The sequence below is a fragment of the Talpa occidentalis genome, unplaced genomic scaffold, assembly GCF_014898055.3.
Source record: "Talpa occidentalis isolate TD23 unplaced genomic scaffold, MPIMG_talOcc4v2.1 talOcc4.17, whole genome shotgun sequence".
Classification (NCBI taxonomy): Eukaryota; Metazoa; Chordata; class Mammalia; order Eulipotyphla; family Talpidae; genus Talpa; species Talpa occidentalis.
This window is the reverse complement of record NW_023601754.1, coordinates 45,930,767-45,948,762: the sequence shown is the minus strand read 5'-3', so window position 1 is coordinate 45,948,762 and position 17,996 is coordinate 45,930,767. Positions and strand designations below refer to the sequence as shown.

The following is a 17,996-nucleotide window of genomic DNA, read 5'->3' as shown; positions in this document are numbered from 1 at the left end:
TGTGGTAACGAAGGTATGTAACCAAGGTGAGTAACAGAGGCAGGGAAGCACATGCATATTATGAAGGCAGGATACAAATGCATGTAACGAAGACATGCAGTGAATGTATGTAACAAAGGCATGGAATGAACGTGCAGAAAGCCCTCACTTGCATAGTGCTTGGCACAGAGCAACCACCCAGCACCTGGCATTGTAGATCTGTCACATAATCTCTGCCCCTCTTTCTTCCTGGAGGCCCAGCCCCTCCTGCTCTCTTTGCCCCTTGTTTAGGAGGTGGAAAACAAATGGGCTCCAGCATCTCACACCCTTCTATTTGAATGTGGATTGTCCCCATTAATGTATAGCCCTAGCCACTGCAGCTTAGTGGAATCTTCTGCCATGATGGAACGTTCTAGCTATCCAATATGAGAACCACCAGCTCCATGGCCACTGAGACCAAGGAACAGAATATTTCCTATTTCGTTTAAATGAAGCAAGACACATGGGCTGCTGGCTACCCTGTTGGATAGCACAGATTTAAGACTTCTTTCTTGGGGTGGGAAGGGGAAGAGGGAAGATTGGGAGGGAAAAAGAGACACTTCTCTTTCTCTGATCCTCAGATTTCTTATCTCAAAAATGGAGCTCATGGCACCACCTTGGAAGGATTTCTTTCTTTCTATGAGTTCATTGTTGTGCAGATTAGTGCAGGGCCTGGACTTAGGTGCTCAGTAAAGGTGACTTGGCCTTCCCTATCTGACCCTTCCATCTCCCCATCCCCACCCTGCTCCCTCTGCACTGTGTCTGGGGGCTGAGAACGCCTATGTCCAGTCACCCAGGGGGCCATCAGATCACAGAGGGGTCTCACCCCTGCAAAGATCCGAGCAATTGTCTTTGGTCTCTTCAGAAACCGCACCGCTTCACTGTCAGCCAGGTCCTGGAGGCTTTCAGGGATGTGCATGGTGGCTGCTCTGCTTCTGAGGCCTGGAGAGGTGGGGACAGGGAGGCTGGGTGCTGTCTGCTGCTGTCCGGGGTTCTCCACGCCCACCCTGGAGCTCAGCTGCTGCAAGACGAGGCGGGCTGTTAGGGTCTGGGGTGCTGGGTAAAGGGGCTACCAGGAGTAGGGGCATGGGTGAAAGGGTGCTAGGAGGTCCCAGGAAGTTGTGTGGGTAAGGGGTTTTCCGGGGTTGTCAGGAATTGGGCTATGGAGTGTGGAGGATGCTGGGGGTCCCAGAGCTTAAGGTGCAGGGTGAGAGAGTTATTGAGGATGCTTTGAATTGGGGTGCAGGGAATGGGGCTCCTGAGATTTCCAAATGTAGGGGTACACGGCATCCTAGAGTAGAGGGTATGGGTGAAGGGGCTGCTGGAAGTCCAGGGAGTCAGGACTGCTAAGTGAAAAGGCTGTAGGGTGAGGGGGTTATCACGGTCCCTGAGTTGGAGGTGTAGGGTGAGGAGATCCCATTCCAGCAAGAAGGGATGGGGAGAGGGCTGGGATATTTGGGAGTCATATCCCTCAGACAGGAGCCAGAGGGCCCATCAGGACTGTGTTCTGAGAGGACACAATTTCCAGGGCATAGGGGAAATGGCATGGAGATGAGAGGCCCGGTGAGGTCTGAACCAGAGGAACCCCTTACAGGTTTGGCGCTTACAGCAGCCATCATGGAGAACTCAGGCATCTCAAGGTCCATTTTAGGCTGTCCTAGGAATATGGAGTTATTTCCTTAGAATAACCCCTCCCTGCCTTTAGAATTCAGGGGCAGCTTCACAAACTCAAGCATATTTCCTCCAGTTGGGAGACTGGACCTCTGATGTGGTGGGTAACATGGACTCAGAACTAGGCCATCCCCTCAGAATTAGGAGGCCATGCCCCTCCCCCACTAAGCTACCTTCTTAGAATTGGGGTCTTCCGTTTAAAGACGTGGAATGGAGGTGGCAGGGCTTCGAGGTGACACTGCCTGACACAGTCACCCCTACTCTGGAGGCCCTGTTTGCGTCCCCTGTAGGAGCGCTCTTCCTCTCGCCCACCCTCCCCTCCTGGTCCCTGGCACCACCTCAGCCTTCTTTTGGTTCCGCTTTTTCCCGCCTTTTCACTCCGTCACAGCTGATTGGCTATTCCCAAGTCCCGCCCCCTTTCTTTTCCCGCCTACTCAGGAGCGGACACGAACGGGGGCGTGGTCTCAGCGGACGTTGGGCCGCCCGCCGTTGGCCGGTTGCGCGAGGGAGCGGTCTCCTGCCCTGCCCCCTGGCCCTCATTCCAGGAGTCTCGCGCCCGCCCCCCTCTCTTTGAAGCAGGAGGATAAGACGACCCTTTTGTAGCGCATGCGCCAAATAGGTTTGCGGTGGAGCAAGGCACGTAGAATGCGCATGCGCAGTTGATGAGCCAGTGTATATACGGAGATAGAGCACAGTTACGCAGCTGCGCATGCGTGTTATTGCTGCCTGAAGCCCAACCTCAGGGGCCCAAGCCGCCCCTTTCTGCACATGCGCAGGAGGCTCAATGACAGTCGAGCGTTGGCTAAGGTGAGGGAGCGGGCGAAGGATTGCATGAACCGGGAGGGCGCTCCGCACCCCCAGTGTAGCCTTTCCGACATCTCCTCTGCTCCTAAAACCCACCTCGGCGCCTAGATTACGCAGAGGCTAGTTGTACTATCACAGCGTCACTAGGCCCGCAAAACGCCCCAGGACCTAAGACCTCTGACCCGTGTCTGGGACTCCGGCCAACTGAGCAGTGTAGGAGGAGACTGGCAAGGGGGGCTAAGAGGTGGGCGGAAGGGCTCTGCGCCCTGCCTGGGATCGGGACGGCCCCTGGAGGTTGAACGTGGAAGTGGAAAGGGCGCTTTCCCCCCAGGTGACCTTTGCACCTTGCCCGTTTCCCTCGTCTAGGCTCCGGGGAAAGGATCTAGCCATGCTGCATGTGACCCGGGGGGTCTGGGGATCCAGGGTCCGAGCATGGCCCCTGCTGCCAGCGCCCCTCAGGCCCCCCCGGGCGCTGTCGTCGCTGGCGACCAAGATTGGGGAGTACCGCAAGATGTGGAACCCCACGGAGCCCCGCGACTGGGCCCATCAGTACCGCGAAAGATTCATCCCATTCTCCAAGGAGCAGCTGCTCCGCCTACTGATACAGGTACCCGCAGTCCAGGGAGCCAAAGCCTGGGGACTACAATTCCCGGCAGGCTTCGCGGTGGCAGGACCCTATACGCTATCGGGGGCGCCTCTTGGGAGTTGTAGTTCCAATTCTCATTCCCACGGGGCGTAGAGTGAATTTGTATTCTAAGGGAAGAGCGCTGAGATGCGAACGCACCATAGATCCCAACGCACCATAGATCCCTACTCTAGATTGCTCTAGAGGAGGGAGGTTTGAACAGGCAGTCGCTGGAGCATGGTTTTACCTTCTGCAAGTGGGTTTAACACTCATCTTCATCACTACTATTGCTTCTACCTAATGATTATTAGGAATGTATAATCATAATTGTTATCAGACTGAGCTCTTACTACGTGGTATTGTGCTATTGTGCATTTCCCATGTATTGTTGAATCATCAGAACAACCCAGTAAGAGACATATCACCACCATCCCCATTATACAAACGAATTCTCTAGAATCAGGAGCAGGGAAGTGATAGATCCAAGATCATGACATCATGCTCCAGATCTGAACCCAAGCAACCTGACTACATAGCAGGTGGGGACGAGGGTGAGGTGATTAGGCACTTACTTGACCCTGAGAGACCCCTAAATTTTGCATCCTTAGACACCTCATTCACCTCACCCTGCTCCTGGTCCTGTTTCTGTACTTGAACTCTTACCTCACTATCAGCATCATTATCATCCTTGTCATTGAGAATTATCATGTATTCATGTAACAATTATTATTCATGTACTAAGTCTTGGACTGGACTTTATACTTACACACATACTTAAGTGACACCTGTATAGGGACACACATAATGACAAAAATTCTCACCTTCAGTTTCTGAGAAAGAAGGTGTGGTCCTGTGTGCTAGTAAGGAGCCAGGCTCAGGCACTGAGATGGGAGGACGAAAGAAGCCCTTCAATGTGTGTGCCTCGGAGTCTTAGCTTCTCTTTGAACAGACACTCAGCAAGTAGCTTTCCTGAGGCCATTTCCCCCTTTGAAAAATGAGAGAAAGAACTCTATCCACCCCCTTGCCTGCTCTGGAGGATAGTATGATGCAGGCCAACAGTGCCTGGCACACAATAAGCATTGTGTGGAGGTTGGCGAGTAAGTGTCAGAGCAGGAACTTGAGCCTTTAGCTGTCTCAGCACCTCTTTCTTTCTTTTTAAATTACATCCCCAAAAGATGCGAGGGTCCCTGGTACTGTGCTGGACCATGGATAAAACAATGATAGCAACCAGGTCCCTGCTCTCAGGAAGCTTCTGTTACAGTGGGGCCTGACCAGGACTCAGGTGCAGATGAGGACAATCTCATAACATGATGGGTGCTACTGGGAAAACAAAACAGCAATGTTATGGAAAGCATCATGTGGGAATCCTTAGATTGGGGTGGAATTGAGATTTAGGGGATGCTATTTATTTATTTATTTATTTTTTTTTAATTTATTTATTTATTCATTCATTTATTTATACAAGCACTGGGTACAGTCAGACGCGCGGGAGGGTGAGAGAATTCACCAGAGCCAGAGCGGAGAGCAGAGCAGGCAGAGGGACCGAAGCACACTGCTGAGGGGAGCAGCGGGCGGCAGGAGAGGTCTGCGTGCCATGTGGGACCCTCCTGTGGTGGCCGGGGAGCAGCTGGGGATCGAACCTGCACCGCAGAGGCCGCGGGCAGCTTCGCAACCCAGCGCTCAACCGCTGCGCCACCGGGGAGGCCCTAGGGGATGCTATTTAAACCATATGATTTTCAGTCTTCCAGGTGACCTCAGATTCTTGGTCAGTAAAATTGGTTCAGCTTGACCTCCTCCTAAACCAAGCAAGAACTTTTTTTCTTTCCCTTGTTTATCTGTTTTTTTTTCTTTATCTTTATTCATTCTATTTTTTTCTTTGTTTTGGCCTTTCATTTATTTGCTTATTCTACTTTCCACTGGTGGTTTAAATTTTTTTTTTTACTTTATTCTTTGGGTTTTTTCCTTCTTTTATCTTTTCTCTGTCTTCTTTTTTCCTTTCTAATTTTTTGGTCTTTCATTGCTTACTTCTTTGCAATTAAAATATTCTTTGTTCTTATCTGTTTTTTCTCTCTTTTTCTCTTTCATTGTTTGCTTTTTTAATAGTTTAAAATTTTTAAATTTTTCATTTTATTCTGTTTTTTTTTAAATCTTCCAAGCCAAAAAAAAAAAAAAAAATTAAAACCCCGATTCTGATTGTGTGTATGGGCTGTTAGGGAAAGAATCCTCTCCCTCCCCACTTCCCTACGTACGGGAAGGGGAAAGATGCCTAAAGAGTAGTGTTGCTTCCTGAATTAACAGGAATTCCATTCCAGTCCTGCGCAGAAGGCTACTCTGGAGGAGTTCTCAGCCCATGTGGACTTCTGCACCTTGTTTCACTACCACCACATCCTGGCCCGACTGCAGGTGAGGATGGAGCCCTTCTGGTCCTATGGTGCTTGTTTGATTACCCATTCATTCTGCAAAAATTCTCCGAGCACCTGTTTGGAGCCTGACTCTGGTCTAAACAGTAACTAGAACAGAGAAAGCTACACACTCATGGAGGTGATATTCCAGTACGGGGGGGGATGATAAATCAATCAATACATACAAAAGATGATACCCTAGAATGATGAGTGGCAAGTGCTCTGAAAAAGAGTGAGGCAGAGTGTGGGCCTGTGTTAGGATGGTCAGGGAAAGCTTTCATATCAAGGTGATAGATGAGTTCAGACTGATACAAAGTCGAGGGGAAAGCAAATGCAAAGGTCCTGTGGTAAGAGTGGGCCTAGAGTGTTGGAGGAACAGCAAAGCCACTACTGTGGCTGGAAGGGAGTGAGGGAGGGAGAGAGGGTAGGAGATGAAAGCAGGAAGGGAAGGGAGCAAATTGGGCCTGACCTTGTGGGCTGTGGTAAAGACTTTGTTTCTGACTCTTGAGTAAGCTGGGAGCCCAAGAGGGCTCTGAGCAGAGGAAGTCTATGGAGTTGATTTCAGAGTTACTAGAATCCTCTGACTGTTGTGCAGGCCAGAAAACTCATCCAAGAGTTGGTTATGTTTGTCATGGTGAGAGAGAATGGCAGCTCCCAGAAGAGCAATGGCAGTGGAAGTGGTGAGAAGTGGTCAGATGCTGGTCACAGTTGGCAGGCATGAGCATTTGGCTGTGTGGGCACAGTGATGAGGGAGAGAGGGGAGGCAGGGGTTGCCTCTGGCTGTTCTGACCTGCTCCTCCGGAAGGATGGCGCTACCTTTTACTGAGATCAGAAGATGGGGCGGAGGCGGGAGCCAGATTTGCAGGGAAGATTGAGAGCTCAGTTTTGGACTTAGGAATTTGAGCTGCCTGTTAGCCAGCCTGGTTGACACAATGTGGGGTCTGGAGGTCAAGGGAGGGCCCTGGATTGAGAAACAACCCTTGGGAGGATCAGGATGACACTAAATGAGACCACTATGGGGATTAACATAGACAGAGAGGAGAGGTGGCTCTGGATTAAGCCCTGGGGAAGGCCAGCGTGGAGATCAAGAAGGGAAACTGGTACCGATGAAGGGCACAGACAAGACAAGATGTGGCCAGAGAGGATGGTGGAGCTCTAGGGGAATGTGGTGTCAGGAAGGAAAATCCTCAGGGTCCTTCTCTTTTCAGGATCCTGCTAGTATTGGGGGTCCCCAAATTCAGTGATTTTTCTAGAGGACCTCAGAGCTCAGGGAAGCTGTTCTGCTCCCAGTAATCATTTACACAGCAAAACGTTAGTGACTAAAATTAGAGGAAAGGGGGCCTCTCAGTAGCACAGGGGTTAAAGTCTCAGCACTATCAAGCTATCACCAGCCACCGTGGCACAAGTTTGATCCCCACCCAGGGAGCTGACCCACATGGCACAGCAGATCTCTCCTGTTTTGCCCACTGCTCCTCAGCAGTGTATTTCAGTAGATCCACCTGTTATTCTCCACACTCTGTCTCTGGTAAAACCTCTCACCTCCCCACACACCTCTGGTCTACACCCAAATCTTGTATGCATAAATAAATAAAAATGAATCTTTAAAAAATAAAATAAAATTAGAGGAAATAGGCAGATGAAACCAGGATCAGAACAGAACAGGTGTAAGCTTTTGGTAGTCACCAAAGACTTGGTGTTCCAAGTTTTTATTGGTTACTCAGCCCTTTCAGAGGTCAAGTTGACACCGAGGCCCACCATAAAGCACATTGTTAGCATAGGTTATCAGACAGGACTTTCCAAGGGCTTGACAGGTTCCTCCCAGGAGGCAGTAAGGGCCAGGCCTTTGGAATGTGTGGAATTTGCATAGCCCAGACCTGCTGAGTTGACCCTTTCCCCATACACAAAAGGTCCCCCGTTTTGCTTTGTGGGCTCCCCAGCCCCTCATGGCTGAGTACTTGTTCCTTATCAGGCTCAGCAATCCTGCCTTTAGCACTGAGAACCAGCTGCCATCAAGATTCCTGACTGCCTGAGATGTAGTTTCCTACCCATCATGACCTGCCTGCCTCTAGACTCTTACTTGGAGCTCCTGTGGCCTCTAGAGGCAGAACTTGTTTTTTTTTTCTTTTAAACTATTTAAAATTTGTTTTCTTATAAATATTTAAATACGTATAAACATAGAAAAGATATATAGGGGGAAAATGCATATACATATTCCTACAGAGGCAAGGGATTTGAAACCAAGTTGCTGAAAGGGGCAGGGTGGAAGCAGCAGAGGTGGCAAAGACACACTGGATGACCATTGGCTGAGAACCTGAATCACTTGAGAAAGCACCTCAGGGCAGGGAAAGAAATAGGACAGCTCCAGTTCAAAGTCAGCATGACTTCATTGTTCACTGCCCTTGCAGTTGACCTTGGCCAGTGATCTCTCTCTAACCCACATTCCCCTTATTCACTTATCGAATCCACTTGACAGATACTGATTGAGCACCTACTGTGTCCCCCAGTGGCTCCAGGTCCTGGGGATACACGTGGGTGAACATGACAGATGGCTGTGTCTGCCTCATGGTTTACGGTCTCACGAGGGAAAGAGACCCTCAACAAATTGAAGAAGTCAAATATGCTAGGGGTTGTTAATGACTCAATGTAAGGTGGCCAGCCAAAGTATGGGGCGTCCAGTACGTTCATGTCTCACTGTCACCATAACAAATGTCCTCCACCTGGGTGGCTGAAAACAAGACATTGATTCTCACATTTCACGAGGCCAGAATCCTGAAATTCGTATGTGGGACCCCTGAGGAGTGGTTCCTTCTGAAGGATCTAAGGGGACACCATCCTGTGCCTCTCTGCTGGCTGTTACTCCTGGGTTTGCAGACACATTTGCTCCCATCTCCATCTTCATGTTACCCACCTCTCCGTGTCCTTTTCTGTCTCTTCCAAGGACACACTCATTGGATTGAGGACCCACCCGAACCCAGGATGAAGTCATCCGTATCCTTACTTTCATTGCCTCCTAGAAAACTCTGTTTCCAAAGGAGGTTGTATTCTACAATTCAGAGGGAATCTAGATTTTTAGAGGACCTTCTTCAGCCTGTTAAAGATGAATTTTAGATAAGCTATAATTTTCATTTTATTTAATTATGTCCCATGTAATACAATCTTCAAATGTTGCATGGGACACACTTAAAGTGAAAAATTATTGATTGTTGATCTCAATGTTGAATTCAACTTGGCATCTTGTCATTTGTTTTGTGCTAACCCTGGTAACCCTAATTTAGGAGAAGAACAAAGCAGTGATATTTGCAATTTTAGGCAGGGTAGTCCTGGGAAGCTTTCCCTAAGTGGCTGACATTTGAGCAGTGACCTGAAGAAGTTTGAGAGTGAGCCTTGGGGGCCTGAGGCAGGAGTGTGTGTGGCGGGTAGGGGGAACAGCAGAGAGACTGGTGGGGCTAGAGCCAAGTGAGTGAGGGGGACAGGACTAGAGATGAAGGCGGCAGGAGACCAGGGCTAGATCCTGCTGCAAGACCTTGTGGGACACAAGGAGGACTTTGACTCTAAGTGAGGTGGAAGCCACCTCACTGCTCAGAGGACTCAGCAGAGGAAGGAGGAAAGCTGACTTAGATTAAAACATCTGCCCTCTGGTGGCCATGCGGAGAACAGACTTGAAGTGAGGATGTGAGTAGGAAGACAGCGGCAAGGCCAGTGCAGCAATCCAGAAGGTGGGGATTTCTGTCTGTAGTCTTCACATCCTAGGTAAATCATGTATCGTTTAACAACCTTCTGGTCAGTTACAGGCCTTCTGTGGTGGTCCCCATAGGCTGTACCTTCCAGCCAAGGTATGAAACAGACTCTACCATCACCAGCTGTGTAATTACACTGTAATTTCAAACAATGATTAAATGGCCTGAGGACATGGTTTCTCAGAACTGGCTGTTAAGTGATGGGTGACTCTGTGCACATCCAGAAAGCAGAATTCTGGGTGGACACGGGAACTGCAATGGGGCTGCTAGGTGGTTGGGGATCTGGGAACTATGTATGAATATATGGCCCACGACTATTTTCTGCACTTGGTACCACTAGGATTTGCTCATAGGTTGAAAGTGTGAGGAAGAGAGGAGCCTGGGAAGATGGCCAGGGAGCAGATTGGTGGAAGAGTTTCTGAGCCTGAGTTCACGACACAGTGATTTGGTGGGAATGCCTGTTGGAGCCTGTGTGGAGAGGCCCCTGGACAATCACATGGAGGTGCTGAGCAGGATCTTGTCTGTGTGAGTCCAGAGCTCAGGGAAGTCATCTGGACTGGAGACAGAAATCTGGGGGTTGTCATTGGACAGATGGTGCTTGAGGTCCCCAAGGGAATACTTGAAGATAAAAAATGGTAGCAGTGATTGCCATGAAGACCCAACGACATCAATCTCTCTTGCAGCAGGTGTGCATGTGAGGCCCAGTGCTATGTGCTGTGCTGGGCTCCATTGAGGGAATCTGGGCCATGATAACATGCTGCTTTCAGTGAGCTGGCCCTTCAGACAGTGAAGACCAGGGCACTGCACGTGCAACTGGCTGGCAAAGCTGTGCTTGGTCTCTGTGCCAGGGTTGGTGTGCACATTAGTTGGCGTTGTCTAATGTGGTAGTCACTGTCCATATGTATTTGTTTCAATTTGAAGTAATTAGAATTAAGTAAAATATAAAAAATCTACTCCCCCATCATATTCACCATGTTTCAAGAACTTACTAGCTACTGGTGGCCAGTGGTGACCTACTGGATGGCACAGATCTTTCTGTTGCTGCAGAAAGTTCTATTGGACAGCACTGCTAACCCCCCTTGAATGCTGTCAGAAAGGGCGAACACAAATACGCAGGTCTATGACATCTACAGTGTGCCTTTTAGATCTGGCACCTATATGCAGCCCATGCCCTGCCCAACCACATAGGCTGGCAAGGGAGTGGAGGAAGCCTTTTTGAGAATGAAAAAGGAGCTGTAATAAGTTGGAAGAGTAGGAATACAAGAGCAGAAAGGGTAGGAGATAGTGAGGGAACAAAGGAGTGTCCCTGAACAGCGTGTGCAAAGTCCCTGTGCCTGAAGGAATAAAACCTACGGTGTCTGGTTAGACTGCCTAGAGGGATTATGGTTTGAGGCCCTGGCAGGCTTTTCAGGCTGTAATATGGAGTGTGGTCCTGCTAGCTGCGGGCACAGGGGCCTGGAGAGGGTCATCACACGGCAGTGGATATGTGACTCCTGATCTAACACTTTCTGGTTGTGTGACCAGTTTCTTCATCCTTGAGTGTACCCACAATCTCTCCCATTGTGGCATAGCCCATCTTCCTTGTCTCTCACTTTCTCCCTAGGCCTTGTATGACCCTATCAACCCTGACAGGGAGACCCTGGATGAGCCATCACTCACGGACCCCCAGCGTCTGTCCAATGAACAGGAGGTGCTTCAGGCTCTGGAGCCCCTGCTGGCCCAGGCCAACTTCTCTCCGCTGTCTGAGGATGCCCTGGCCTATGCTCTGGCCGTCCACCACCCTCAGGATGAGGTCCAGGTACCAGTCTTCCTGAGGAGAACCCCAACTCCCAGGAGGCCTTTGGGCAGGAGTAGAAGCTTAGGGAGGCAGAGGCTGCTAGGAGTTGTAGTCCTGAGCACAGTGCACCAGCCCATGTCATACCTTTGGGGAATTAGAAAAAGGTACCTCTCTCTCAGGTTACTTCTTGCCATCTGTTGGAAAAGTATCATAAGACATACCTAGGATTAGAGATTTTCTGCCAGAAAATTATCATAATAATTAATATGAAAGGCTCGGGGCCTCCCTGGTGGCCCATGGGTTAAAGACAGAGCTGTCAAGTCACTGCCAGCCACTACAGCATGAGTTCCATCCCCGTCTGGCCAGGGAGCTGACCCACATGATGCAGCAGGCCTCTCTTGTCTCCCTGCTGCTCCCCTCAGCAGTGTATTTCAGTAGATCCACCTGTTCTGCTCCCCACTCTCTCTGGTGAATCCTCTCACCCCCCCACCTCTGGCTTACACCCCAGTTCTTGCATGTATAAATAAATAAACCATTTTTTTAAAGATTTATTTATTTATGCATACAAGAGCTGGGGTACAGGCCAGAGATGCGGGGGATGAGAGGATTCATCAGAGACAGAGTGTGGAACAGAACAGGAGGATCTACTGAAGCATACTGCTGAGGGGAGCAGCGGGCGAGACAGGAGAGGTCTGTCTCGTCATGTGGGTTGCTCCCTGGACAGCCAAGGATCGAACTTGTACCCCAGAGGCTGCGGATTGCTTCATAGTGCAGTGCTAAACCCCTTGCGCCACCAGGGAGGCCCAAATAAATAAATTAAAAAAAAAAAATAACACAAAAGACTCATCCTTAAAAAAAACAAAATTATAATAAAGATACTAAAATCTTTAAAATTTCCATATTTTGGTGATTTTAAAATGTTTGTTTAAGTCATATATTGTCAGCTCTGAAATTGGGATGTGACTTCCAAGTCTTGGTATGACATAGTTTAATGGGCAATATTTTTCTTTTATCTACTTCACTTCATAAAGTAATGGACTATCTTAAAAATCAGTGGCATCTTAGATTCTAGGAAATTATGGTTATAAAGGTGACTAAGATAAAATGGTGCCATCTTAGATGATGTGCCATTGTGCAGTATACAACATGGACAGCTGCACATGACTGCCCTGCCTAGACACTGGGAAAGGGATGAGGAGAATCATTGTGTGGAGAGGCATCAGATTCCAGTATCCCACATTCACACCCCAGCCCATGCTCAGCTGCCTCTTTTTCCTTTGTCCCCCATTGGCAGGTGACAATAAATTTGGATCAATATATCTACATGCAGTTCTGGGCTCTGGGCCAGCGAGTCGGGCAAATGCCCCTTAAGTCCAGCGTGGGCTCCAAGCGTGGCTTCTTCATCAAGTCACCCCCTGCAGAGAGGTGAGGTGGCCCTTGTTCCCCAGATGCAGCGAGAAGGGAGCAAGGTTAGAGTCGAAAGGGGACTGACAGGTCAGTGTCTGGATTTGGGTGTCTGGGGCCTGGGTGGGCAGTTGAGGAAGCGGGAGGGATGCATCACCCAAAGGCTGACTTTTTTCCAAGGGAGAGTAAGTACTGTAAGTCCCAGGGAAGGAGAAAAAGTAGGGATGCTATTCCCCATTTTCCAAATGAGGAAAATTAAGGCTCAGAGAGGAAAGTTTAGTGGCAGAGCGGAGCGGCACAACCAGGTTCTGATGAATATCATAACTTTAACAGATGATATGCAAATACAGGGTGGGGTCAGGAGAGCCAGATCTTCCCACAATTGGCCAGTGGACCTATAACTCACTCAACCTTTTATCAACTACTTTTGTCAAATATAGTCACGAATCCAAAAAAACAGAAGGAAACAAAATGAACAACAAAAAAGCCCTCACGTCTCCAAAACCAGTAATTCCACTTCCTGAATCTACTCCAAGGAGATATTTATACTTGCAGACTGTGTGTTCAATGATCTGTCTCTCACCCTGGGCACTAAGCTCCACAAAGGCAATGACTGATTCATTTTTGGTCTCTCCAGAGCCCCATAGTACTCTCTGGCACTCTGAAACATATGCAGAATTTGAAAGTTAGCTGAACAGAAGAATTTTATTCAGCTCTTCATTTGTCAAGTATATAAAATCAAACGCAGCCTATTTGTCCAGTAACAGGGGGTTGCATTATTTAACGAATCCCCTCTTGTTGGGTACTTAGTTTACTTCTGCTTTTTCCTTTCTCTGTCACTGAGTAGCTTGAAAGGACTGTGTGACTACAGAGTCAGGGCTGTGTCCTGAGATTGGAGGCTTCTTGGGGTAGTCCAGGCTGCCCTCACCCCCCCGTCTCTGTGTTCTCCAGGCGATACTTTAAGCGGGTGGTGCTGGCAGCTCGAACAAGGCGGGGGCACCTGGTTCTGAAGAGCTTCAAGGACACACCTTTGGAGGGCCTAGAACAGCTGCTGCCTGAGCTGAAGGTGCGCACACCCACCCTGCAGCGGGCGCTGCTCAACCTCACACTCGTCGTGTCTGGTGTGATATTTTTCGTCAATGTGGGCATGGTGGTGCTGTCAGACCTCAAGATGGCCACCTCCCTGCTGTTGCTGCTCTTTGCTGCCTTCATGGGCCTGCGTGCCTCCAAGGTAAGAGTCCACCCCCATGCCTTCCCAATCCCTGCTTCTTGGAATTCAGCCAAAAGTTAGGTCACTCTGTAATTGTGATTTATTTCGTATATTATGCCCGCTTCCTGCAGTTTCATGCCCTCCTGTCCCCTTCTTCCCTCTTCCTCTCCCCCTACCCCCACTCCCCTTTTCTGCTCTTCTCTCCCCTCCTTCTTTACCTTATTTACTCATCACAACCTTGGGTAAATGTCTCGATCTCTCTGCACTTCAGAATCTCATCTGGAAGGTGGGGATAACATTGAGTCCACCTTGGAGGGTTGGTTGAGAATTCAACAAATGAATGTTCACGGCTCCAAGAGGTGGGGAAGGACATGCTTTTCAAACCAGACTGCCTGGGTTTGAAGCTAGCTCTGCAAACCTTCTTCCTGCTGTGTTAAAGGAGCTACCTAACCTCTCTGTGCCTCAACTCCCACGTCTGGAAAGCAGGGAGGACAACAGCATAGGGCTCTTGCAGGGATTCAATGAATTCTTTACATGCAGTGCCAGACAGTATCTGTCCAGGTATGTGTCTCCAGCAGAGCAGGTGTGGCAGTGCCTAGGTTGCAGGGGGCGTGAGGAAGAGGGGATCTTGACCCAGGGAAGGCCAGAAGAGGGACCCAAAAAAAGATTCTCCTCACAACAACTCCATAGGAAAAAAAGTCTGAATTCATATTTTTAGGGAGCTTTTCAGTCTTACTGAAACAAAGAATTTCCCCCCTAGAAGCTACTAGTATGATAGAAAAATTAAAATCGTTATTCTTTGTAGGCCATAAATGTACTGTCTTTTTAAAAATATGCTAAACTAATAGAAAGGTTGGTTTTTTGAAAAAAAAAAAAAAAAAACTGATATAAATATGAATGGATGAATATGTCTCCGGGGCTGAGAACAGAATCTGGCATACGGTACAAAGGGTGATATAGGAGAAGCAGCTGTGAGGATGAATATTACTAACCAGCTATTATTACTGATGATTATTATTACTAATTGGAGTCTGTGTTTCCCCATCCTGCCTGGGTGTCACTCTTACCGAGGATGCTGTCTTATAGTTTATAAATGCAGTTTCTAGGATTCCAGCCTAGATGAAAGGAAGAGGAAACTCTGGGCCTAATATTTTTAACTATTCTGCTCCACCTGAATACAGGGCCGCTTCATACAGTTGCACAGGTTGTTCACCATTCAAGGATCGGTGGTGGAGGGGTGGCTGGGGCTGACACCCCACTTGTGTTTTGCTGGTGGGGCCGTGGGCCCCGTCTCAAGGCTGAGTCAGCCTGGAGGGCTGCCTTTTACTGACTCTCCCCAGTGTTGGCACTGGCCCCAGGCGTGTAGGTTGGCTGGAGGCATCCGTGGTACCCAATCATTCCTGTGCTGGTTCATTGTTTTTCAAGCTGTTTTCAGCCATCCCCACGGGCTCTTAGGAGGACTGGTAATAAATCCCGCAGAAAATAGCCAGGGAATGCTTGCTGAGAAGGACTGGCAGCAGGGAGCCATTCGGTGCTCAGAAGCAGGGGTCACACTTTGAAAGGGGAGGATTAGGCCTGGTAGAGAAAGGGCTGGGTGAGCGCATTGTGGGATCTCTCCCAAGTTGGAGAAGTGAGCCCCAGAGGGTGGGAAGGTCCTTGATTGCCAACATAAGGGCCCTGGGCTTTATCCCCAGGGCAGCAGGGAGCCTTAGAAGCACTGTTAGCATGGAGGGAGGGCAGCTACCAGGGAGGAGTGAGGTGAAGGGCCAGACTAAAATAGGGAGGCGGGTGAGGGGTGTCAAGCAGAGTCCCAGCCCAGATGGGTTTTGTCCCACCTCTCAGTGGCTCTGGGGGGCTGCGGAGTCTCTTGGGTTCTTAAGGTCCTAGTTTAAAACCCAGTTCATGAATTAATTTAGTGGGTGAAAGAGAAGAACTTCTTAAAAAAGGAACATTGTTTCATAAAAAGTTCCACGGCTACACCTGCAATGGTCTAGAAATCCTTGAACCAATTCATAACATATGGCTCAGATGAGCAGATCAGTGCAGCAGTGGCTAAAAACTGTTGACCTGTCTATGTGTGTGGGAGCTTTACCACTCCCCATTTTCCAGTCACAGGCAATGGCTTCCTATTACATTGTAACAGAATATATATAGTCGGGCCCCATTCCTTGGACCTGAACAGAAGCGATCTGGGCGGTGTGGGAGTAGGCCAGGGAGCTGGCTGAAAGGGCGGTTCCATCGTGAGGGCTGTTCTGCCTGCAGATGTTCGGACAGCTGCGCAATGTGCAGGCGCTGGAGTTGGCCCACATGCTCTACTACCGCAGCACGTCCAACAACTCGGAACTGCTCAGTGCACTGGCCCAGCGTGCCCAGGACGAGCATACCAAGGAGGCGCTGCTGGCACACAGCTTCCTGGCTAGGAGGCCCGAGGGTGCAAGTGACCTGCCAGAGGGTAGGACTGGACCCTAGGACCCTACAGTTATGGCCCTGCCCACTATGCCACAGCCCCGCCCTTAATATGCCACGCCCCCTTGTGGGAGGTGGGTTCCCATACCCAAGGAGATTGTCTCTGCCCTGCCCCTGCAGGACCCAAACTCATTCTAAGTCCCAAGTGGCTCCACCCTAGTGAGACAGCATCCCCACTCCCCCTGGTAAAGCCTACCCATTTCCAACTTGACCCCGACCCTCAACCCCGTTTCTGAATTGGATGAGTGTAGCCCCTCCCTGGGATAACCTCACTTTCCTGACCTCAGGCTAGATAGGGTCTTGGATCAGACTCCTGCTGTGGTATACCTCCCGGCTACTTAGGCCCCCACACTCCCTGTGAATTCATTCCTGTACATGAGGCCACATTTTCCCAGCAAGTGATTCTTGTTTATTCTCTCCTGTTCTTTTCCCAGCAAGAGCCCCCACCCTTACCTGAGCAACAGGATCTGCAGGAGAGTTTGGCCCTAGATGAGAGATCTAGTCAGACCCCTTTTAGGCCTTGTCCTATTCCCCTTCTAGCTTCAAGTATACCCTCCCTCCAGTCCCCTCCAGCCCTCCAGGCCTTCCTTCCTAGTACCAACGTCACCTTTTCACACCTTCCTTTTCCCCCCCACCCCCACAGAGACCTCCAGGTGGCTCCAGTCTGAGGTGGAGAATTGGCTTCTGGCGCAGTCAGGCTGTGAGGTGGCCTTCAACGGAACTCGGGCCCTGGCCCACCTGCAAGCCCTGACCCCCAGCATCGGGATGTACCCACCTCCAGGTTTCCCCAAACTAGACCCGTTGACTGTAGTTACCTCCCAGTTCCCCCAGGCAGCACCAGTAGTGAGCACGCATGATGGAAACCTCTGTGCTGCTCAGCCCAGCCACCTGGTTAGGGACTAAGCTCCGCCTTCCCCATGACAAGCTGTCAGTTACAGCTGCTAAGCTTTACCACTCCCCATTTTCCAGTCACAGGCAATGGCTTCCTGTTACATTGTAAGTCTTAAATCTGCCAATCAAGGCAGCCTCCACTTACTGGGCCCACCTCTTACGGTTAACAGCCAATCACAGCTTATTAGCTCTGCTTCTAGTCCATTTCTTAGGCCCACCCCCGTTTGGCTGAGGATGGCACAGTTGCTAAACTGTACCCTCCCAAGACTATATATCATTGTCTTTTTAGCCTGTTCTGGGCGAACTGCCCATCATATTCACCAAGGAGGAGCTCCAGTCCACAGCCAATGAGACGTTTTTTTAGCCCTGTTCTCTGGCTAACTGCCAGTGACAGCTGCTGGGCACCATCAGCCTTGGGCAGCCAGTTGTTGCTGCCTAGAAGCAACCAGTAAGAATTTCTAAAGGAAACCTGATCTTTCTATCAATTGCCTCTGCTTGTAAGGCAGGCAGGCTGGCATCTGGTCAGCCACTTACTAGCTTGTCCAGGCTAAAGGGGTTGGGAGACTTGTGCCAGGCACAGAGCTGTGGGCCAGAGACCATTCTTACTCCAAGACTCACTTCCACTGGGGCCCCCACAACTTCAGGTGCTTTCCCTCCCCACATCCCTCACCCTTTCTAAAGAAACTACCTCGGTCTGCATTTCCCCTCAACAATGGCCTGTGCAATATTTATCAGTTTATCAGTTTCTCCTGTCCTCTCTCCAAAAGAAATAAATCATGCTTACCATACCAGAATGAGTGGGGTAGCTGCAGAGCATGGAGAGAAGGAAGGCACCTGAGTCCTGGAAAGAAGACTCTTGAGTCTCCGGAAATGGGGTGGGTACTGGGCAGAGAGAGCTGTAACAGTCCTAGGGACCGGGCTTGTAGTTGGTAAAATACAGTAGCAGTGGGTCACAGAAGAGGATGTTGGGAAGGACCCGATACTTCAGGAA

At 49.6% G+C, this 17,996-nt stretch overlaps 2 protein-coding genes across 11 annotated transcripts in view; one reads left to right on the top strand and one right to left on the bottom strand.

Moving 5' to 3' along the window:
* SYNGR4 (synaptogyrin 4) overlaps positions 1-3,971 on the bottom strand; it is a 12,181-nt gene extending 8,210 nt beyond the window's left edge. For 2 of the 8 annotated variants that reach the window (XR_008552559.1, XM_054697274.1), the window contains exons 1-3: positions 1,863-2,021; positions 1,611-1,675; positions 845-1,039 (exon numbers count right to left, since the gene is read on the bottom strand). Coding sequence is in view for 7 of the 8 variants with exons in the window: in XM_054697274.1 (XP_054553249.1) it covers positions 845-1,039; positions 1,611-1,664 (249 nt within the window). In the remaining variant the exon portion in view is untranslated. The other 6 variants (XM_037516887.2, XM_037516889.2, XM_037516891.2 and 3 more) reach the window with 6 other exon arrangements.
* TMEM143 (transmembrane protein 143) lies at positions 2,418-17,996 on the top strand. 3 transcript variants are annotated; one of them, XM_037516883.2, is made up of 8 exons: positions 2,418-2,496; positions 2,860-3,100; positions 5,417-5,521; positions 10,861-11,055; positions 12,329-12,459; positions 13,390-13,669; positions 15,911-16,100; positions 16,758-17,995. In XM_037516883.2, exons 1-8 carry the CDS (start codon positions 2,474-2,476, stop codon positions 17,015-17,017), a joined length of 1,425 nt encoding a protein of 474 aa, XP_037372780.1. In that variant the 5' UTR covers positions 2,418-2,473; the 3' UTR covers positions 17,018-17,995. The 3 variants fall into 3 exon arrangements, with proteins under 3 accessions (XP_037372780.1, XP_037372783.1, XP_037372781.1); XM_037516884.2 differs by lacking the exon at positions 2,418-2,496 and adding an exon at positions 2,693-2,706 and having other exon boundaries at positions 16,758-17,994; XM_037516886.2 differs by lacking the exon at positions 5,417-5,521 and having other exon boundaries at positions 16,758-17,996.